Source organism: Cyprinus carpio, chromosome B9 (assembly GCF_018340385.1).
Source record: "Cyprinus carpio isolate SPL01 chromosome B9, ASM1834038v1, whole genome shotgun sequence".
NCBI classification, from domain to species: domain Eukaryota; kingdom Metazoa; phylum Chordata; class Actinopteri; order Cypriniformes; family Cyprinidae; genus Cyprinus; species Cyprinus carpio.
In genome coordinates, this window is record NC_056605.1 from 24140438 (window position 1) to 24163656 (window position 23219).

General features: G+C 35.5%; 3 protein-coding genes across 19 annotated transcripts in view; 2 read left to right on the plus strand and 1 right to left on the minus strand.

Moving 5' to 3' along the window:
- Positions 1–5393, plus strand: part of LOC109057072 (microtubule-associated protein 2-like) — a 109624-nt gene extending 104231 nt beyond the window's left edge. For all 16 annotated transcript variants that reach the window (XM_042731712.1, XM_042731714.1, XM_042731715.1 and 13 more), the window contains 3 exons: positions 2470–2551; positions 3573–3685; positions 3764–5393. In XM_042731712.1, coding sequence (XP_042587646.1) covers positions 2470–2551; positions 3573–3685; positions 3764–3979 — 411 coding nt within the window. In that variant the 3' untranslated portion in view covers positions 3980–5393. The remainder of the gene's footprint in view (positions 1–2469; positions 2552–3572; positions 3686–3763) is intronic.
- Positions 5394–6267: 874 nt separating this feature from the next.
- LOC109095766 (myosin, light chain 1, alkali; skeletal, fast) lies at positions 6268–11271 on the minus strand. Its single transcript, XM_042731729.1, has 6 exons — positions 11046–11271; positions 9840–9867; positions 8074–8217; positions 7677–7850; positions 6899–6976; positions 6268–6758 (listed from the first exon to the last, which is right to left on the minus strand). The coding sequence occupies exons 1-6, from the start codon at positions 11172–11174 to the stop codon at positions 6730–6732; spliced, it is 582 nt and encodes a 193-aa protein (XP_042587663.1). The 5' UTR covers positions 11175–11271; the 3' UTR covers positions 6268–6729.
- Positions 11272–19550: 8279 nt separating this feature from the next.
- cps1 (carbamoyl-phosphate synthase 1, mitochondrial) overlaps positions 19551–23219 on the plus strand; it is a 41076-nt gene continuing 37407 nt past the window's right edge. For both annotated transcript variants that reach the window (XM_042731730.1, XM_042731731.1), the window contains exons 1-12: positions 19551–19842; positions 19996–20105; positions 20485–20629; positions 21025–21114; positions 21195–21251; positions 21333–21425; positions 21501–21590; positions 21670–21798; positions 22107–22213; positions 22392–22533; positions 22800–22877; positions 23061–23159. In XM_042731730.1, coding sequence (XP_042587664.1) covers positions 19750–19842; positions 19996–20105; positions 20485–20629; positions 21025–21114; positions 21195–21251; positions 21333–21425; positions 21501–21590; positions 21670–21798; positions 22107–22213; positions 22392–22533; positions 22800–22877; positions 23061–23159 — 1233 coding nt within the window. In that variant the 5' untranslated portion in view covers positions 19551–19749. The remainder of the gene's footprint in view (positions 19843–19995; positions 20106–20484; positions 20630–21024; positions 21115–21194; positions 21252–21332; positions 21426–21500; positions 21591–21669; positions 21799–22106; positions 22214–22391; positions 22534–22799; positions 22878–23060; positions 23160–23219) is intronic.

Below are 23219 nucleotides of genomic sequence, written 5' to 3' on the forward strand. Positions count from 1 at the left end.
GCAGGCGTTAGGACGAGGGAGAGTTTTACACGCTACAGTTAATTAAATTTTGTAATGTTTATCTGGAATTATCTCTGTGTTCATCAACTCAGCCCTCCAGTGTGATGCTTCCACTAAATGGAAAAACTTTCAGCATTAATTAGCATGAAATAAGTAAAAGCTTTTCTTATTTGTGTTGATGCGGCATATGGGGGTCTAACTGTTGGAAAGAGTGTCAACAATGAGTACAGCGGCAGTTTAACCCTTAAGGGGTGTTCATGCTGACAGTGATTAAATCACGACATCTCTGTATCTCAGACATTTATTTCCACTGTGGATTGGTAGTCACCGCATTGTGTTGCTGTACATTTGCATAAAGTTGACCTTTGCTAAACATTGTTGCTTCGTCAGTGCTTCACTTTTATCGACTGGTTGATTTTTGGCTGCAGGTGCTGTGAGCACATCGACACAGGGATCAGGTTATAGGTTGCCATCTAACCGCATAATACTGATCTGTCTCACCAATGCATGGCTAGCAGCTGTATGTGCGTGTGTTTCCATCTTCATTAAAAGAGCCACATATCTTTGTATTTTTCTAGATTCAAATTTTAAACAAGAAGCTGGACTTTAGTAACGTACAATCAAAGTGCAAATCCAAGGATAATCTCAAGCCTTCGCCCTGTGGAGGCAATGTATGTACTGCTTCCTCTCTCCCTATGGCCGTCTCTCCTTCTTTTCCAAAGCCAAGTAGACCTCCACCGTTTTTGACCCTTTTCCAACTTCCGGACACATTTCTGCTGCACTGGATGCTCAATGCTACAGATACGTCAAATTGCATAACATGGCAGAATCAAACATAATATATATGCAGACTGTCTTTAATGCCCACACACATTCGATATAATATGGAAAATCTGTATATGGGCTAATCCACAAAACTGAAGTCCCTTCTTGTTGTTCATCATGTGAAAATATATACACGCCATATGTATATATTTGTAGACTGTAATGCAGGTGTTTGATGTTGACCTATCATCAACTCTTCTTTTCAATATATCTCTGTTTGAGAAATATTATGTTAATTTATAAATTTAATTGATATATTTACCGTTTTGCTCTCACTCTCATTTTCTTTAGGTTTCAAGGTCTTCTGTATTATACTTACTTTTTGGGTTTTGTTCCAAAACCTAGTGAGCTGCCTTGCTGTCTGGATCCTAATAACTGTATGTCTGTTATGTACACTACAGTTTAACATTTTATTTAGTTTGATATTTTGAAAGAAGTAAGGATGCATTCATTTAATCACAGAATGCAGTAAAAAGGGAAATATTGTGAAGTGTTATTACAATTTAAAATAGCTGTTCTCTATTTAAATATATTTTAAAATGTAATTTATTCCTGTGATGGAAAAGCTGAATAGTCAGCAGCCATTACTCCAGTCTTCAGTGTCACAATATTCAATTTTGAATTAGATTGAAGTATTTTAGTAATAATTTTCGACATTGATTAATATTAATAATTGACATTTCTCTCATTTTATTTCTCAACTAAGCATGTTGCAGTGCATTTATGGGATTGCTTTTGCTGCAAAGGATAAATACAATGCTGCCTCACAATTTGACAAAGGCAGTAGTATAATTATGCCTAAAAAATCCCAAAGGGCTGTCATATTACATAGTCAGCTCACTAGGTTTTGGGACAGAGGTGTGGTCTCTCCGTTGTTTCTGATTGTGCATATTGCCAACAGAAATGTCTTGACCAGTGTTTTCTAAATGTCAGAGCTGGTATATGCTGAGTCATGTCTGTACTTCAATCAGATTTGCTTTTCTTTCCCTTCACTGTGAGTGACTATTACAACAAAGCTATAATGAGCACACTGTGTAGAGCAGGACGCTAGCAACGCCAAGGTTATGGGTTTGGTTTCCAGAAAACATTACTTATGCTGTCTGTTTAGTTTAGATTAAGTGGCCTAGATCACTTTTATGCAACAGAAATGAAAGACATCTATCTATATTTATCAAGGGCCTGAGTTAGAACAGTTATTTAACATTCTGAAATAACTGAAATTTGGCTTTTTTTTGTCCAAATAGACCGGAATCTACCCACTGATTCTTTGCCATGAATTTCTAATAAGCCGAATGTCTGTCATTTGATTCAGTGATCTGATGCTGTATTTGTGCGGTTCATTGCAGTTGTTGGTTTTCTTAATGTTGTGGCATCTTCAGCATATGGATTAGTTCTGCTTGATTTGCAGCTCAGCTAACCATTTTTATGTGTTTAGCTGTGGAGTAGTTCTCGGGTGACTTTTAACTGTTTAGCTCATCAATTATTGCTCAGTACTTTTTTTAGGCAAAGCTGTTTTTTTTGTTGTTGGTGTTGTTTTTTTTTTACATTGCATCATCATATGTGAAGAAGAACTGGGCAACTCCTTGCATTTAATATCCAGTCTATGTTTTATATTTTGTTCTCAATTTACGGTGTTTCTCACAGGTTCAAATTCAGTCTAAGAAGATTGATCTTAGTCATGTGACCTCCAAGTGTGGATCACTGGACAACATTCGCCACAGGCCAGGTGAGCATACCAAGGAGTTGTAGAAATTTTAACTGCAAATTGGAAATTTGTAATGTCATGCAGGTTGCTTTTAAAGCATGGAAAACCCGAGCTAGATTATTGGATGATACAACAGTGCCATCTTGTGGTTAAGTTTTTAATGTCACCGCCAAACCCATTTCGAATTTGAAACTATTTTTTTTTTTTTTTTTTTTTTTTTTTTTTTTTTTTACTGCAAATTTATAAAAGGTGAAATTTTCAGCTATAAAAATCTTGCAGGCTCTTTCCAGTAATGAACAGCTGACAGTGATTAAAAAAAAGCATCATTTCAATTTCATGTAATTTTTGCTATTGTATTTCAAAGAACATACTGTTTATATACTTTCATGTTTTGGAAAATATACACTGCTGTTCAAAATTTTGGAGTCAGTAAAAGCATTATATTGCATTATATTTTACATTTATAAAAAGGATTAAAAACTGATTTATATTTGAAATATATGTTATTTGGAACATTCTGTTCAACGGACTCTGAAAAAATGTATCACGTTTTCCACACACACACACACACACACACACACACACACACACACACACACACACACACACACACACACACACACACACACACACACACACACACAAAAGCAACTGGTCTTAAAGTTATCAAAGTTTTTAGCATTGATAATAATAAAAAAAGAATCATTACCAACAAAACAGTCATATGACACTCAAGACTGGATTAATAGCTGCTTAAAAGACTGGATTAATAGCTGCTAATAATTCAGCTTTGCCATCACAGAAATAGATTAATTTTAAAATATATTTAGATAGAAAAAAAGTTACTTGAAATTGTAATAATATTTCACAATCTTTTTCTGTTTTAACTGTATGTTTTGTACTGACTTTTTTTCAAAAATATTAAAAAACATTTAAAACTGTGGTTTAGATCTTTACTTTAATAAAAAAGTCAAGTTGTTTGTCCAGGAGAGAAATTAGAAATTGATTAAATGGCTCTTTTATGACTCTGTCTGTGTCTCAGGTGGTGGTAATGTGCGCATTGAGAGTGTGAAGCTGGACTTCAGAGAAAAAGCCCATGCAAAGGTGGGCTCCCTGGAAAACGCCCACCATACACCCGGAGGAGGACATGTACAGGTGAGTTCTTCCCATCCTACATCATACAGGAAGTCATGTTAAGTGACCGTTACCGACTTCCTGTTTCCTGCTTGCTAAATCGAAAGCCATAAGCTGATGTTCCGTGATGTGGCTAAAGCACGCGTAGATCACGGGGCGGAGATTGTGATCGAGACACTCCGGCTGTCAGGCGGCACCTCCCCTCACCGGCACAGCCACATGTCTTCGTCCGGAAGCATCAACATGCTGGAGTCGCCACAGCTGGCCACGCTGGCCGATGATGTGACCGCCGCCCTGGCCAAACAAGGCTTGTGAATCCCCCAAAACGTCTACAGTAGTCCCCTTCAGTGGTGTCACAGTTCACCTTTCCTCCCTCTGGTATTTATGGAACACTACAGATTCACTTCTCATATTCACACTTTCCTCTTCATCAACCAACAATCTCGCAGAACCCTGTCGTGACTATCGGAAATGGAAAAAATTGTATCTGTTTTATTTGATTTTATTTTTGTTCATTTTATTGAATAACGACGTAGCTAGAGAGGTACCAGTGCTTTTTATTACCCATGTTACATGTGACTTTTTATGGTTGCGTACAGACAGTGGCCTCAAAAGCTGGTTTAGGGTCAGCGTCAGGTGTGTTGCGTAAAAGTCAGTCGATCGGAATTTTTTATATACAGGAATGTGGCGCGCCGATCTCATGCTGCACGTGTTATTTTGCCCATTCAGTGCATGGACTCTTCAACATCTCAACTGCGAGTCACGTACGATCAAACACGGTATACATTATAAGGGAATATATTTATAAATATGCCAGCTCTTTGTCTCAACATCTAATGCTCAATCGAAAAAAGAAATGATTACTCCTTCAATAACTTATACCTGTACAACTGCATTTGAAAAAAAAAAAAAGAAAACCTAGATAGTATGACGAGCATGTATTCTAGTACACAAAAGAGGCTATTTTCTATTTCAAGGGATTTTAGTAAGTTATTGAAACATTGAATAAAATGAACACATCATGTTTTGTAGATGTTTAGCTTGTACATTATTTCGGATGAGCGCACCTCTGCCTTCGCTGTCGTTAAGAAAACGTTGCTTCCGTGGATCTTTGTCGGTACACAGTTTAAGCAGATTCGTGCTTCAATTCACACAAAATGATGATGTTATGGTTACGCAAAGACTTTCAAGGGCTCCAGGTATACATGAATCATGGAAGATCTGCTCAAATTTGCTCAAAGTCTTGAGGTGTGAACCGTACCGCCATTTTTCAGAGTCGAGATGGGAACGGATTGGTGGTGCTGTGGCCCTCATTTGATTCTTAAATGTAGGGAACAGCTCCTTGGGACTTTGTCAGTGTGTTAGGCCCTGTGTTTGTTTGCTGATTCCTGCTTGGATGCTTAGTTTTCTTTCTTAGGAAGTGGAAAAAGAAACAAAGAAATCAAAACATTATGAAGGATACTCACTCCGCTTGCATCTGTTTGAACACAGTACTCCAGTATATTTTCTCTCGTCATTTGTGGTTCTCCCCTGGCCCTTTTCCTCTAGAACAGCTGTCATTCGTAGGCTTCTGTGTTTTCTCGGCCCCTCCCTTTCCCTGATTCCCTCAGCTGCTGTAAATGTATTTAAAAGGTCACTTAGATGTACGCAGTTTTTCTCCTGTTGGTATGATACAGATTATAAATGCCCTTATCAGTTATGACAATAAAAATACAGAAAATCAACAAAACATTAGTGTGATCTGTTTTTTCTTCTTCTTCAGACTTTGTGCTTGTGAAATGTGTAATGATTTATGGTTGTGTTATTACTGACTCCTTACAGGCCATGTTATGGTACATAATAGGTAAGTGGAAATTGTGAATTAAAAAAAAAAAAAAAACCTGCTCCTTAACTGTGGTAACTCACTTTAAACGGAACTGTCATTTATAAACTTTTCATTATTAATAGTTTGTTGCAGGCCTCATGTTTTGAAATTAGTGTTTACAGATAGTTTATAGATTTCTGACTTTTCTTAGCATGTCTGATAAAATTACAATCAATTGTAGCATCAGGATATGATGAGAAACACATCCTAACTGTTTAAAAAATCTCTCCATTTCAGTTGTCTCAGGTCACATTCACATTTTTTTATGGAAACCATTCAATATAACTGCAATAATAATATTAATAATAGTATAACAAAAAAGTCACATTAAACATTTAAGTATTATGTTTTAAATTCAATTACAAATCAAAAAGGAAATATGTTACTAAAGTTATAACACTATTGTACTGTCAAACAAAAAATTAAATGTTTAATAAAAATAATTCATAACAACAGTAAAATTACATGAATAATATGTATGGCTTTGCTTTTATCAACCTTAAACCATTGAGCTTCTATTCAGGGAAACCTTCAAGTTTTTTCTTGTTGAATATCCTCTAAAATGGATAGTGAATATGGTTTCATGTTGCCTTTAAATCCCCTGCAGCCCTAAGTTAAAGTCTACTTCTGCTATGCCATTTAAATGATCAGTAGTGTTTGCCTACCTGTTCCACTTACCTATCCATTCCCTTTCTGCCTTGTGTGCTGAATATGAGAACATTAATCACAACAAGGCTGATACTTTGTGAAAAGTTTATTATGAGAATTGACAGAGGCAAAAAATAAATTAAGACTCTGGGGAAAGGGGAAGGAGGTTTTGCAGCCAGTCTATTAATGGCAGTATTTTTAGCACCTTTGACTTTGTGATCCAGGCAGTGAGGGGTCAAGGGGTGGTTTTTATTTTTGTGTAACTATGATGCCCCCCTACACCCCCACCCCTCACAACCGTTCCGCTACGGAGAGGCTTGTCCCGGCACGAACAACACCAAGAAAATTAGATGGAAAAAATATGAATGGCATCCAAGAATGGACAAAAGAGTCAAGTGGAAAAAATAGGAAACTTAAATAACAAAATAATTGTTTATGACTAACATCCCGTGTCCCTTTTATCCATTTCTGAGTTGGTTTGGAAACATTGTGTGGATGTCCTGACATCATGGAATCTGGAGAAACGCTTCAGTTTCCTCACAACTCCGACTTCTTACACAGACATGATGTGTTTGACGAAAGCTGTTCAGAATGGTGAGATCAAATAGGATTAGAATTAAAGTACAAAAATACAAACATTATGCCTATAAATCGGTCAATCATTAAAAATTTCACTGTATTTAATAAATGTTCAGGGAGATAAAGAAAGGATTTTAACTGACCCTCATAGTTCACACAGCCATTTTCATCCTCCTGGCCTTGCATGAGAGCATCGATCTCAACTTCAGTCATTTTCTCACCTGTAGAAAAAGACAGGAAAATAGGTTAGTCAAGTCATTAAACAGACTGAAATACTGATGCATGGCATTAAAATGCATTTAAAATCTGATATTGGTTATTTGACCGGATCTATGATTTATTCTTAAGTATCAATGGGCTGCTTGTGGGAAACAAGTTTTTTTCAGTTTTCTTTTTTTCTGTAATATTTTGAATATACAAAGTCTTTACTTTCAAATTTTGTAATAATTTCTAGCATTAAAAAATAAGGTATGTTGAAAGAGACATTACAATTGTGAATAAATCTCCTGATTCTGACAAAAATGTCTGAAAATTCTTTGAAATCTATAGAGGTAATTTTGCCAAAATGTTTTATGATATTAAAGGTTCTCATCTACACTGAAAAATGGTAACCCATAAATGGTAACATCTAAATTATTCACTTCAAAAATTCTTAACATCACTGAATAAACTTATATACATTAATTTAAATCAGGGTCAAAAAAGGTTGAGAACAACTGAGATATAAATATAATTAGAAAGCAGAGACTTTCCTTTCACATTCAATTGATTCAGTGTTTCTTGGTAAAAGAAAATAAAAATAAAAAAAGATGGATGGATGGTGCAGGTCACATGTTGTTTCCAATTAATCCACTTCCAACAAAGATACTGATATGGAACTGCAGTGGTAATGCAATAAGCCTATTCATTTTGGACACTTACCCAGTGTTGACAAGACGATACGCAGCTCAGCACCCATTACTGTTCCATTGCCCTCCTTATCGAATACACGCAGACCCTCAACATAGTCCTCGTATGTTGCCTTGTTTGGGCTGTTGACGACAAACTGCAGCATGGGCAGGAAACCCTCAAAGTCGACTCTCTTGTTTGCCATTTCTGAAACGGGGTCAAAAGTGAGGAAAGGGGTCACAGAGGGCAGATGTAGTGAAACAATGCACTGCAAGCACCTGTTACCACACCAGCCTTCTACCAATTACAGTTAAAGAAACAGGAATCTGAAATATGTCATGGTGAAAGCTCCTGACAGTGCTAATGCTGACTAGAGGTACTTTTGGAGTAGCTAATTAAAAAAAAAAAAAAGGAAAACAAATTCACTCACCATCAGCGGTAGGGTTGCCCAGGATCTTTGTAACCTCTTTGTTGGTTGGGTTCTGTCCCAGTGCACGCATGATATCTGCAATCTGGTTGTAGGCTACTTTGTTGTCACCAACTCTGTCGAAAAGTCCGAAGGCCTCCCTGTAATCTGGAATTGTGGAGAGATTATTTTAGGCAAAGATGAAGTGTGTCATTTCTGTGCACATTAGTTTCCAACAGGTTTCCTGAACACATCCCTCTCTGCCATTGGTTGATCAAACCAATAATCCCGCCCACAGGTCACACCATTGGTTTATGCAATTATACTATATTACACTGCACCTAATTTTTAAAGAGTGGATGTGCCCATTTTTCTCTTATATGTGCAAGGCTTCCATTGTCAGCTGCTTTCAGTAATTTTAGCAGGACAAAAACAGTCCTTTAATATGCAAGCTGCTATTACTTCTCATATTATTATTTGTCCGTTTACTGAACTTTATTTTTCTATATTTTCTGTATTTTCTAGATTTTTTTTTATTTTATGCTTTTAATTTTAGATAAAGTTTTAGTAATTTTGTTGTGTTTTTTTGTCATTTGTATTAGTTTTTGTTGTTTTTAAATGTCTATTTTTTATTTTCATATTTATTATTTTTATTAGTTTATTATTACATCAGGTTAAAGTACATGAAAGTGCGTAGTATTTCCTTTTTATCGTATTTCATTTAACAAGTTATTTTAGATCATCAATTTTATTTAAAGTATCTTTTTAATGGTTTTAGTTTTAGTTAACCCTGTTGGTGATCAACATATGAATGGCTTATAGTTAGGCCTTTTTGAAAAATGACCTTTTATGAGGCAATTTGAATGTAAAATTTGAATATTAAGTTTGCCCATTTGTAAGGACATTTCTGCCCTAACAACATCAAAACCCATTAACTTTGATAATTTTTTTTTTTTTTTTTTTTTTACTGATTTGATGTCAGTTATCAATTTCAGTTTTCTCTAAATCTGTACATATAAAGACAAAGTTGTTTGCCATAGGTCAGATTAGTCTCATTTTTTTATAACATTTAAAAAAATAAAATGTATAGTTATTGTGGTTATTTAAGCTAATTTAAGTCTAAAATGAGCAGACTGAATAATAATCAGTGCTCACTATTTCTATGGACATCATGGCAAGGAGTCTATTGGCTCACTGGAAGGTGATCTGCTAAAATTAATAGCGTCATCTGATTTCCGCACAAAACCAGCTGCCACCAAAGACATGACAGGAGTGGGGGGAGACATTCAAAGAGTCGTCTTGGAATTGATATGCTCTCCCAAGAATATAACTCCCTCCATATAAAGGCAGTACCATGTGAGGCCAGAATGCTGACTGCAGTGAAACGCACACCCAGGCTGCTGAAAGCTCCTCTCACTGAGCAACAACCACATTTTCCACATAAGACGCAGGCCTGGACAATGGTGCAAATTAACTGTGAAATTGCACAGAACTGCTTGACCTTTATTCCACAACAGAAGTAAATTCCAGAGCTCTTTGGGAATTTGACACAGGTCACTTACTTCAAACCACTTAAAATGTTCTAAGCATTTGAATTAATATTACTGGTGCAGTGCCATTAACTTCCTGCCTAGAGGCATATTATAATTAGTTAGGATATTTAATAACTAATTTTCTTTCTGCAGGATTTTTTCCCTATTCTATTCTTCATTATTTTAAGCACCGCACCCATGTAAACTCAATACACATTTGAAAGCAAGGGTCATGGAACCTATAAAAAATAATCTCACCTTCCAGCTGGTCCTGGTTGAAATCGACCTGCAGGAAAACAGAGGTACTTTTAATTCTATTCAAAAATAAAAGTCAAACATAATATAATATGCTTAACAAATCAGTGTGTTTTGTAAATTTAAACATATGGATTAAAATTTCGTAACAGCTCTATTTGAATCTGCTTTATACTATGTAGTTTAGTTATTTAAGGCAAAGAATATATATTTGGCAAATATCCCTTTTGTAAAATAATAATCAGTTATACAAATGAATTTTCCACAACATTAAACAGGGAGACTATGTGCATGGCCTGAAGATGCAGAATGATTTTCAGGACCTGAGAAAATCCATCACTAACAGAGTCATGACAGGTGAGTCATTCACAAACAGCTGCTTTAATATAAAACTGAAGAGTGAGAGTCCTAGATCTTGGCATGCTTAATTTAGTCCCTCAGCTGCTTACAGAACAGCAAGGAGCTCCATTTTTGGCCATGTGAACCTACTCCACTTTTGCCTATCTGGGCCAATCAGAATAGGGGTGTTACGTTTGATTGTAGTTATGCAGGGGAACAAAAACAGAACTATCCGTGGTGCTGAATCATCCAATAATATATATTTTCTCCAGTCATCAGGCCCAGAACAACCTTAGGCAACTGCTTATAATGATTTAACTCATTAACTGATATAATATACTTAACAGATAATTAGGTTATGTACATTCAGATATATGGCTCAAACTTTTATGACAGCTCCATTTGAATCTGCATTACACACACACAGTGTCCTTACATAAAACACATAATGAAAGCAATTAGCCTATAAAGTGTAACACAATCTTAATGCAGGCATTTTCATAAGATATACCACCCTAGAGCCTTTAGAATACAAATATAATGGACTTTTTCCTTCATTAAATGCAAATTAATGTAGGCTACCTAACAAGTAAATAATAACAAAACATTATTTTGGTAGAGTTGGAATCATGTATTAACCAATCAGCATTCAGGACCTGAACTATCAAAAATAAATAAATAAATAAATAAATAAATCTCATTCGTAATTTAGTAAATACTGCAAAAACTTTTATTTTTGCTAAACGTGAAATAAGTAAGTAGGCTAAGTGACTAAGTAAGTAAGTAAATAAATAAATCCACTTTAAAGTCTGAGGGAAAAAAATTGTGAATTTTTACTGCACATCTATCTGTTTGATGTCATGTCGTTACCTTCACACCGGACAGATCTACTGCTGCGGGTTTAGGTGGGGCCTCGGGTGCGGGCGCGGGAGCGGGGGCAGGTGCAGGCTCTGCTTTCTTGGCAGGCTCAGGCTTCTTAGCGTCCTTCTTTGGTGCCATTTTTTAGACTACTTGTCCGCCGGGAGGGAAGTCAAAACAGGGAGTGGACCACAGCTTGGAGGATACTCAGCATTCTCAAAGTAAGTATAGATGGTTATATACGCGTATAATTTACTTCAGAGCTGATGTCAGACTGATAAGAGCGCGGATTGGGTGGTTGGTCACAGAGGGGAGGGGTCAAGCGCCCCAAATGGAGAAGGAGGCGAAGCGAGGGGAAAGCCAAGGGTCGTAAATCTCATTTCAACTTAAGGGGGGCACAACAACCCTGGCAACCCTTTCTTCATGGTATTGATTTTAATATTGATCATTCACGTGCGCAGTCGAGATGTCCTCGGAGGTAAATGTGACTCTTTCGACGAGGTGAAACTAACCATAGCATAGTTTTTTTTTTTCTTTTTTTTTTCTCGCTGTAGCAGTTTTCTTTAGCATCATCATCAGGCGAAAGTTTGACTTAACAAACAGAAATGTTCCTAGCAAAAAAGGTCCATTTCCTGCTGTCAATACCGACGCATTACAGAAATCAATTTCAATACAGTATTTTTTTTTATTACATTTAACTATTACATGAATTATTATTCCTGGTCAGGTTGAATCACTCATAATAAATGCATTTTTAAGCGAGTTAAGTTAGCTGTTACCACATGAAGCACTTTTTAAGGTTATATGACAAAACCTTTTGTAGCTAGTGTAGCTGGAGAGCCTACACCAAGATTAATAATGGCAACATGCTTACAATAATGTTTCAAATAATGGATATGCCAACAGCTGATGGCTATAAATACCAGGACAGGTGGCAAGAATGTGACCACTTTCTTCAAAATAAATGAAAGTCTCACGGTATGTTGTCACTTAAGTGAAAGTAACGTGACAAAAATGTACAACTTTGATGAGAGTGAATGGATACTTTGCTGAAGCAAAATAGGATACAATTTAAAATATGCAAATATAAACTATACTCTATAAGTTTTCATTTCTTTCCATTTTTTGGTTGCTACTGTACATATGCTTCCATTTTTTTGGGATAACATTGTTCTGTTATATTGTGGATTATTTGTTCTATTCTTTACTTTATGTGGTATTTTTGTTCCATTTCCACTTTTATTCTTAAATATGGAAAATAGTTAAAAGGCTTAGGTCTAAACTTTAACTGATGATGTAAATCCATTACATGTGTGTGTTCAGATCATATTTAAATCTATGAAGGTAAAAAAAATAAAATAAAATGGAAATGAAAAAAAAAATATGCACAGAATGCAGTCTGTTTCATCAGATTTGTATGTGCTCAAAGCCCATGGGGTTTTCTCAGTTATGAGTCGTCTGAGCAGAGAGAGATGTTTGTGGAAGAGTGGAACTCGTCAGTATCCGTCATCATGTTATACATAGAAGTGTGTGTGCAAAGTGCAGACAGTTTGAGAAATGATACAGAGAGCCAGAAAGAAATCAAACTGTGAAGTGAATGAAAGCTGATAGTGACAATGAGTGAGTAAACGTCTTTGTTCATCTCAGCCTGGACTCTTGGGAAAGGGAGTTAGTGGAGTCTGGAAGTCTTAAGGAGGCCTCAGCTGCTGATGCCTGTTACCCCTCAGAGTGCACAGACTGAGTTTTGTCCCCTCTCTCCCATCTAAATATGTCTTGCAGGCCCTTTTCCCCACCCCCAGATGTGGGCCAGTAATTTAGAAACTGGAGATATTCACTCACCCTTCTCGACCCCCTGCTTTCCCTTTGGACCCGCTTTCTCTGACCCTCTTTCAGTTGTAGTCCCCCAGCTGTCATCAGGGCTCACCCCTGCCATCTAGAAGCACCTTCTATAAACCCTGCCCCCATCCACCTGCCCACCAGAAACAACAACCCCCTCCCAGCTCTTAATGATTTTAGCAGCTAATTCACTTTTAGCCTGCTTGGTTATTTGGTATGGTTGTTGGGATGGGGAGGAGTCAATAAGTTTGATGGAAGACGCAAGATGTCCCAAGTTAACTTCTCTAGTATGCATCAGGTTTGGCATACCATACATTTTGGCCTTCATTACAAACCTGTATGATTTACTTTCTTCTGTAAAAATTAAAGAGGACATTTTGAATACTTTCAAATCCTACTTACTTCGCTAGTATGGTCTAATAATACAATGGGAAACTTAAACTGTTTGGTTACCAACAAAATCTATTTTCAAAATCTATTGTACAGTTTAGTCAAAAATATAATGGAAGTCAGTGGGGACCGAAACTGTTTAATCACTTACTTACTTGGTGACCAAAGAAAGACGTGAGGCTGAGTAAATGATGACATAATATTCATTTTGGGGACGACTATCACTTTAATGTTTCAATGTATGAACTGAAGCATAGTAAAATGAAACAACATACTGTAAACCAATAGTATAAACACCTGTGCCTGTTTTACGTCATTCAATCATATGTTTTCAGTGAAGATGTATCATGTGATCTGCACAAGAATATCCTGTTTTCCACAGCAACCCAAGATAGAGCTTTCCAAACATCTGTGAAGCTTCAATATAAAACCCCTTCATCATAAACATGCTACTCCAACTCAGATATGAAAACATCCCTGTCTGACTCTCCTCAAACTTCACAAGCTGCTAATGAGGTAAGCGAGCTTACGCCCATCATACAGTTAAAAGTCTGCAGGGTGTCATGTCAAAGTGACGTACAACTCCAGATTAATTTAGTATCTTTTCAGGAGCGCAACAGGGAAAACGTGCCAACCATGAGAGAGGAAACAGGCACTCCAAGGAGAGGTGAAAAGGTCTTACGGTGAAACACTTCTCCACGTGTGGCTGAGGAAATTACTATGTTTTCCTTTGATAGCATATGTTTTCTAGCTGATAAATAACATGCTGCTTATTTTGTTTGTAAAATTTTGGTGGGGTAATTTTTTAATCCTAAAGTTGTAACTATGACTAAATTGACACATAAAGTGAAAGGGATTAGTACAGAGTGTCTTTCCTGTGTCTAAATATATTGAAAAACTATTTGAGGCATTAGTCATTGGTGTCTTATAACATTAAGAGACATAGATATGGGTCACTTTTTTCAAGAACAGCTCCTCTAGCTGTAACATATTGTTACAGAATTTACTGTATGTGCAATATCTAAATGCAGTATTTAAATAATAAATAATAATAAACATTAATAAATTATCTGTATATACCCAACAATTCATTGGTTTAAAAAAAAACTGAATGCATGTTATCTTGTATTTGTGTCTCTTGTTTTTTTTCTGTTTTATTTTGTTATTTTGTATCTAAATGAGTATAACAGGAAGTACAGCTGAGCTGGGGCCTTTAACACTCCCCTGAAAAGCACTTTTGCCCTTCATATGACTAGATATATTTTAAATACCACTCATAGATACAAGTATCCATTTGTGGACATCTTCTCAAATCCTGCATATAAAATAGTGTGAATAGAGTATTTACCTCATTATATGACTCCAGAATTAAAGAGAGCTTAAAGGACAAACTGCATTCTGGTGAATGAAACGTGGTGCTGCTGTCTTAAGAATGGAGTGGGAAGTGAGTGCCGTTATTTTCAGATAACCTTAAGGCAGAGCAACAGAAGCATTTTGACTTAGAGGTCACCAATTCTGCATTGTTCAGACATCAGTGATTCTGATGTGAGCCCCCCAAAACTAACACTGCCACTCCTGGACTCCTTACTAATTCCATAAGGAATGGGTTTGTAACTTAGCCCCTGGACAGATGGGCCTTATTTATAGCCCTTCCTGAAGAGGTGCAAAGTTTTCTTGGGATCTCTCCGAGGGTGGGCCACAACTCCTTAAGGGGGTTGATTCAGTGTCACCTGCCTATCCCTTAAAGCCGTCTCAGACAGTTTATAAAGGGTACAGCTAAACAAAGCAGCACACAGCCCTGGAAAGTGGCTGTAACTCCCAGTGAGGGTCTCCAAGCAGCCCTTACTGTAAAATAATACCTATTTTAGTTCCTTGGAATTGCTGAAGTCACGAACACATGTCATTAAAGAGGCCTGCCAATCACTCCTGGTTCAAGTGTTGAGATGGAATTAAATACAAAGTTATCATTTGCATATTCTGGAGGCTGCTAGAATGTTCCAGTGCTGCTAGATATCCTGAGATGTGCATAAACTCTTCAGCATGTCAGACCCCAAATCTCATCCATAAATCTAAATAATAAATAAATGCAAACTACAAACTATTTATATATTTATTACTTATTTATAAGAGTTTCTGAAATCTTCTGAAATGGCTTTATAAATGTAAAATAGTTTGATATTGAAAAATGGTCATTCGTTTTTTTTTGTTTTTTTTTGTTTTTTTGTCATCCAAAGAAGAGAGGCATGCCTAATGAGCATTTACATAGAGACCAACATGGCCTTGGTTATTTTCAGACCCTTGTATATGGCTGGGGATCTTTGAAAACAGCAAATGGGATCCCAGCCAAAATCCAGAAGGAGACACTCACCGTATTTGTTAAGACGCCAGTAGAGTGTGAGGATCCAGAGCTGTGCTGTATTAGAAAGCTATGCATTTCTGAAGCACCCCCATACCCTCTAATCACTTAGCAATTTTCTGTCTTATTATGTCAGCACTAGCAGGCTCTTAGAAAAGAAAAGGAGCACAGAAATATTGCAGACAGGGATGTTCTCTCCATTCAGTTTCTGATGTACTGTAGATACAGGGATCATATTGCAGGAGAATTAGTTAATGTAAACATAATTTGATCCCATAACATACAAGGCTATTTAAGATATTAACACTGATATTAAAGCACAATGCTGAATTAATGCACTGCGCTTTATGACATGAAAGTATGTTTACATATTTAAATTAAGAGGAACTTAATTATAATACAATTTTCTTTATCTTGAGGGGTTTTCCGCATTATAATAATGTTACAACTAAAATACTGATTCCGTTTAATCTTCACATTAGATTTGTCTCAAGGAATAGCCTATCAACAGAAGATGAGTTTTCATAGGATGTCAACTAGAGGGCAGTAGACAGTATAAAACAATATCAGGGTCTGGCTTTTTCTAAAGCCCCTGCTGGTAGAGGCTCTAACTATAACATTATGTTGGCAAAAAGCATATTTCTTCACTGACCAGTGTTATTTTAGTATAATTTAAAATACATTTATTTTATATATGTATTTTTAAATATTTTGAATGAGTTTTTTTTTTGGTAAAACTTTATTCTAATGTGTCCTTGTTACACGTTACATGTACTTACTATTATAAAAACAATAAATTATGCATAATTAGATGCAGCTAACCCTAAATCACACCATCATCCTAACCCTAACAGTAGAGTAAATACACGTAGTTAATTAATATTACTCAGTACTTCAATGTATGATTACACTGTAACAAGGACACCTTAAAGTAAAGTGTGGCCAGTTTTTATTTTTATTTATTTATTTATTTATTTTTTCATTAATATTTTAGTGAAAGTTTTTGTAATTTGTTGTAGTTTTAGTAAATTTTATTAGTTTTTGTCATTTGTTTTATTTATTTATTTTTAATAATTTGTATTATAATATATATATATATATATATACATATATACATATATATATATATATATATATATATATATATATATATATATATATATATATATATATTAAATATGTATTAAAATGTTGCCTTGGCAACTAGCTGAAAAAATAATTTCAAGTTTTATGTTTTACTTTATTTCAGTTAATATTTTATTTACATTTTTTATACATTTCTTTTAATGTTTTAGTTTTAATGTGGTTTACTATAATAACCATGCCATTCATGCTATGAAAATAGTAGCTTATTTTACAAGCAACATATAAAATGCAAATATTTCAATATAATATATTTCCATATACTATTAGCATGTATTATTCCATATACTTTTATTACAATTTACCATTTACAGCCTAAAATATCTGTTCATCCAAAACACATAAGGTAAGTGTTATATAACAGCATCCCATAACTAAAACTATCAACAAACAAATACCACTAAATATTGGCCACAACAATTACACAAATATACAAACTCAACCAGAACTAAACACAAATTACAGTATTTTTGCAAATTGTGAACATGTGAATGAGAAGCCCTCTTTTGGGCTTGAGTACAGTAAGTAAATCACCTATACATATGAATTATTTTGTATATAATAATATTCATTATTCAGTTAATATCAGAATATAATATAATAAGTTGTTGAAGAATATAATATAATAAGTTGTTGAAGTTTTGTAGGCTAAATTTAAAGATTTTAAAATGTACATGAATTATATACATATACGATAACATAAAAAATCTAACTTTTGGTAGGATCAGTTACATACATGATTTTAATATACAGTGTGCTACACTCACATAGTCTACCATGGTCTAGTTTGTGGTCAAGTTATCACTGCTTACAACCTTCCACACCTTTGACCTATGACCTCCACACGTTAGCTCAGGGGTCATTTAATTCACACAGAGTTGATGTATATTGTCTGAGGTCTGTATCTTTGCTGAATGGTGCCACATATTATGTGTGGTTCTGACAGACTGCTGAATCCACCAGAGTGGCGGCCTTGGCACTGAGCCCTCCCAGCATGCTCAGCAAAAGTCCAGCACTAGCATTAATCCCCTGATAGGGGCTCCTGCTATTGTCAGAAGGAGAGGAAAAGAGCAGGGATTTGCTCACTGTAGCACACAGTGGATCTGAGTTGCAAATGTGAATGCATGGTTTGGGGGTACTGTAGTTTCATCAGAAGTCTGTGTTCATCTCCTTTAGTAGGCTTATTACAGCATTCTTTTAAACATCCTAAATATAAGAACATATGACATTTAATTTATCCTGTGATTTGCACAAGCACTTAAACTGATGCAAGTTTTTTTCATGATAAAAAAAGTAAATGTCATATTCATACACTCAAATAAAACACAATCACAAAGACAAAAATAACAATAACCTTTTTTCTAAATTATAAAAAGGTAATTTTTTTTTCTAAATGGTTCCATAAAGAACCTTTAACATCTGAAGAACCTTTCTGTTTCACAAAAGGTTCTTTATGGCGAAAGAAGGTTATTTAGATTATAAAAAGGTAAGAAAGAGATGGTTCTTTAAAGAACCTTTGACTGAATGGTTCTCTGTGGAACCAAAAATGGTTCTTCTATGGCATCACTGTGAAGAACCTTTTAAGCACCTTTATTTTTCAAAGTGTAATTCACTGAAGATGCATTTATTGGTTGGGAATTATGATATGATGTTGCCATATTACATGCCCTTTTCCTCTATACTTACCTCTGTGTAAAAATACAACCTATTGCATTGATGAAATGTTTCAAAATTGCACAATGAAACAACATGATTGAAGTGATACTGAAATTGCACTTCTAAGCAGATTTATACATTGCGTTATATTTTATTATTCATTACTCTTCTCTATTACAATTTTTGGTGATATTTGTGCACTCCTCATTTGGGAGTCACACTCATGGTCTTCGTGGTCAAATGTAACTTTTTTTTCTCAGTAAAATCAATCTATTATATTTTTGTTCAATAGGATTTTTTTCTTTTTTTCTTTTGTATTTTGAGAGATTTTTATGGTACTAGTGAATATTAATGCAATAATTATGATCAAATTTTCCCATTGAAAATAGTAAAAAAAAAAAAAAAAAAATCATTTTTTTTTCAATTATTTTTCAATTAATGCATAATAAATGTAATAAATTTAAATTTTTTTTGTTCACATACCAAGTGCCATAAAAGTCAACAAGTTTCGTATCATTCTGGTGAAGCTATGATTTTTTAAAATTTTAAATGTAAAATTCTCTTTTTAGAAATGGCCGAAGACCACACGAGGGTAGATATTATTAATCAACTTACTATAAATGTTGCCATGCAGTTACCATAATAAAACTGCATTAATGCTATTAATCATTCTTATTTTATTATTATTAAATACTATTACAGTATTTATTAACATTTTGAATTAGCTTTAATTTTTAGATTTTCAGTTTTCATTTTAGTTTTAATGATTTGTTTTTTGTCATTTGTATTAGTTGAGTATGAGTTTTTTTTTTTAAATTGAGTTTTTAGAAATGTTAGTATTTCAACAGACTTATTTCAGTTAGCCAAAAGATCTAGTTTTCGTTTTATAAGTTTCGATTTTTCATCAATCATTTAATTTTATTTGAGGTTTATTTCATCAAACGAAAACGATGTTAGGTTTTAGTTTTAGTTTCAAGTTTCCGTAGTAATATATTTGAAAAAAAAAAAAAAAAATCTTAAAAGTAGAGATGAGTAGTATTGTATTATTTCATATGGAGGCCTAAACACGAATTACAGATTTAAAACGCTGATTATCGTATTCAGCCATCGAAGTCAAACTGGCCAATCAGAGCACAGCGCGTTGAGTAAGCGATGAGAGAGTGAGACTCTCTCGCGCTCCAGAGCTGATTTACAATTTCACTCACAGCAGGTGAAGAGAGCGCGCTGCATTCACCGGTGCGTGGAAATATTTTAAACCCTTTCAAAATTGATATTCGCAGGCATTTTGACAATAGCGCATATTAATAAGGAGAAAAGAAAACTTCTGGACAGAATATGTCAAAAATCTTAACAGTCTGTGGAGTTGCCAAATCATTGAGGCTGGGATGGCGCAACTGGAGAACATCGACAAGATTGCTCAGCATGAAGGTGTGTTAACTTAGTTAATTGGTTGAGTGATACGAGGTAAAAAAGCTTTGGGGAAAACTGACAGTCAGAAATGCTGGATATCTGCCTTACATTTGCTTGTTGTGTATCATGACTCCACACATTTGTTGCTTTTAAACACAGTCTGATTTCCAGGCTCAGACTGCGCACTTGGTGCTTGAAGATGGCACGAAGATGAAGGGCTACTCTTTCGGCCATGATCAGTCTGCAGCTGGAGAGCTGGTCTTCAACACTGGACTAGTTGGGTAAGAAGGGACCCTCTGAATATGGTCATAGTGTTTTGGCAAAAGAAACAACTTTCCTGATGACAAATCACTGGCAACAATCATCTAAAAACATTTTCTAACCCGAGTCCAAATACTTCAGCTGTAACTCCTCCTAAATCTTTCAAGTGTTCAAGTCCTTCAGCCTGACATCAATCTACCAGCCATCCAGAACGCTCTTGCAGCCACAGTTTTTCAACTTAAAATCTCTTCTCAAAAGTTTTAGCTACATAATGCCTAAATGCTTTATTTTTTATTTTTTGTCAAGTCAGTATTTCCAGTTTCCTTTTGTAGTATTGAGATTATCATTTTCGCTTTTAATATAAAAAGTATGGTCTTAAAGTTTGTGTATGATCTCCAGCTATCCTGAGGCTCTGACAGACCCCAGTTACAGAGGGCAGATCCTGACCCTCACCTACCCCATTGTTGGAAACTACGGTGTTCCCAATACACAGCAACTGGATGAGCTGGGATTGAAGAAAAATGTGGAGTCTGATCGCATTCAGGTACTAGCAATGACAAGATCATGGGTTTGATCCCTTATGGAATGCACAAAATGACAAAATATATACCTGGAATGCAGTATAAGTCATTTTTAGATAAAATCATGTGCCAAATACATACAATTGTATTATTAACATTTAAAATAACAGTTTTATATGTTAATATATTTTAATTTATTACTTTGATGACCGAGTTGAATTCTCAGCTGCCATTAGTCCACACTTAATTTAAAATAAAAATAAATACTCACAAAAAATATTTTTTTTTTTTTCTGTATTTTTGATTACATAATTGTAGCCTTTGTGACTGTGAGACTTCTTTTAAAAACATTTAAAAAAAATCGCAAATATTAGTGTATATTCAACCCTTATCTTTCCACATATTTTGTTGCTGAAAGGTGTCAGGACTGCTGGTTCAGGACTACAGTTCTGAGTACAGTCACTGGAACTCTGTCAAATCACTGGCACAGTGGCTTCAAGAGGAGAAGGTGGCTTTCCATATATTCTAATTTCTACTCACTTCTACAGTAAGTATTTATAGCATATCTTTTTTCCCCTGTGCGTGCAGGTGCCGGCTCTTTTTGGGATAGATACCAGGATGCTAACAAAGATCATTAGAGACAAGGTCAGCATACTACTTTGAAATTACTGCATTGAAATTACTTTAAATACGTCTGAAGGTTCCTATTATTTTTCTTCTAATAAGGGTACCGTTTTGGGGAAGATTGAATTTGATGGACAGCTGGTGGAGATCACAGACCCAAACCAGAGAAATCTTGTAGCTGAGGTCTCCACCAAGGTAAGCAGCATGCTTGGTTAATTTGGTGTGCATTACATTTTCACTGAGTGTTCACCATGATTTTTTCTGCTGTAGGATATTCAAGTGTTTGGGAAAGGCAATCCTATCAAAGTGGTTGCTGTTGATTGTGGAATCAAGCACAACATTATAAGACTACTTGTCAAGGTAAGGAAGTGTGGTCTCCCCCTAGAAAGATGTGGAAGCAACAGGCAATATTTTAAGACTTTTCATTTTTATATCCTAGCGTGGAGCAGAAGTGCATTTAGTGCCATGGGACCAAGACCTGATGAGTTTGGAGTATGACGGTCTCTTCATCTCCAACGGCCCAGGAGATCCTTCACTGGCAAAGACCCTGATTCAAAATGTCCGCAAGGTACAAGATAGCATTGTCTTTATATTGAACAATTCATCTGTGCATGTTATTTAAAAAAAAGAAAACATCTTTCATCTGAAATGACATTTACCGCTGACATCAATTAAGCCATACTGGTAACCAATTTTTTATGACATATTGCAGAAGTAAAGTGGGTTGCGAACAATAGCTGACACTGACTATTATTTAAATTGAAAAACAAATGAAAAAAGATTAAATTCAGCCATACTAACTAATATGGATATTTGAAAATCAGTAAATTGTCACACTATGTTTATCTTTCATCCTGCCATCATAATTACCGTCAGGTGCTGGAAAGTGATCGTTCTCAGCCAGTGTTTGGTATTTGTATGGGGAATCAAATCACAGCTCTGGCAGCTGGTGCACAGTCTTATAAACTACCAATGGGAAACAGGTACAAATTATTATTGTACAACATATTTTATGATAAATAGACCATAATTTACTTAATTATATGTCAAATTTGTTATAATGTGGGTCTGGGAATGAAATACAATGCAGAATTATTCTGGCAGAAAATTTGTCATTTGTGTCCTTGGACTAGTAAAAAAAATTGTTGTCATTTTGTACAGGGGCCAAAACCAGCCAGTTGTGAACGTGATGACAGGCCAAGCTTTCATCACAGCTCAGAATCATGGGTATGGCATAGACAGCGAGTCCCTTCCTCCAGGCTGGAGTCCTCTCTTCATCAATGCAAATGATGGAACCAATGAGGTCTGGATTAAATTTTTTATAATTTAACCACCCTCGAGTTGTTCCAAATGTTCCAAACCAAAGACTTTCTCTCTTCCATGTAATATGGGTGAAAACGTGGATTTTTGGGTTGGCTGTTAAAGTAACATACCTCAGTACTGGTTTAATTTTTTTTCCTAATGAACTCTTAGGTTGTTTAGAAAATCTTTACATGTGTAAAAAGCTTTGTTTTGTTTTAGTGGAATCTGGGTTAAAGCCTAACACTGTTCTCTCTTCTTTTCTTTCAGGGCATTATGCATAATACCAAGCCAGTGTTCACAGCTCAGTTCCACCCCGAGGCCAAAGGAGGACCCACAGACACAGAGGTACCGCAGCACTGTCAGAGGATCGTGAAGAGTCTGATCTTTTTTGTTTTTCATGGCTGAATGTTCTCTCTTGATCATGTTGTGTTGAATCCTCTGTATGGCTGCCCTACACAGCGGGGTGCTGATTATTTCATTAAAAACCAACCAGTGTACTTGTGCACTTTCTTCAATTATCTTTTATAGTTCCTGTTTGATGCTTTCATCTCTCTGATAAGGAATGGGAAGGAGGGGAGCATCGCATCTGTGATGCCAAAGAAACCTGCTGTTCCTCAGAGAATCCAGGTGGGGGAGACAAACTACATAAGTTGAAAGTCCTGTCTGCATGGTGTTGAGTACAGATAA

What these genes read in the sequence shown, in the direction of transcription:
- LOC109095766 (XM_042731729.1), bottom strand. Translation starts at nt 11,174, where the DNA reads ATGGCACCAAAGAAGGACGCTAAGAAGCCTGAGCCTGCCAAGAAAGCA. An exon ending in TAGATCTGTCCGGTGTGAAG is followed by an intron (nt 9,868 to 11,045) that starts GTAACGACATGA and finishes GTTTTCCTGCAG; the next exon opens with GTCGATTTCAACCAGGACCA. An exon ending in TATCGTCTTGTCAACACTGG is followed by an intron (nt 6,977 to 7,676) that starts GTAAGTGTCCAA and finishes CTTTTTCTACAG; the next exon opens with GTGAGAAAATGACTGAAGTT.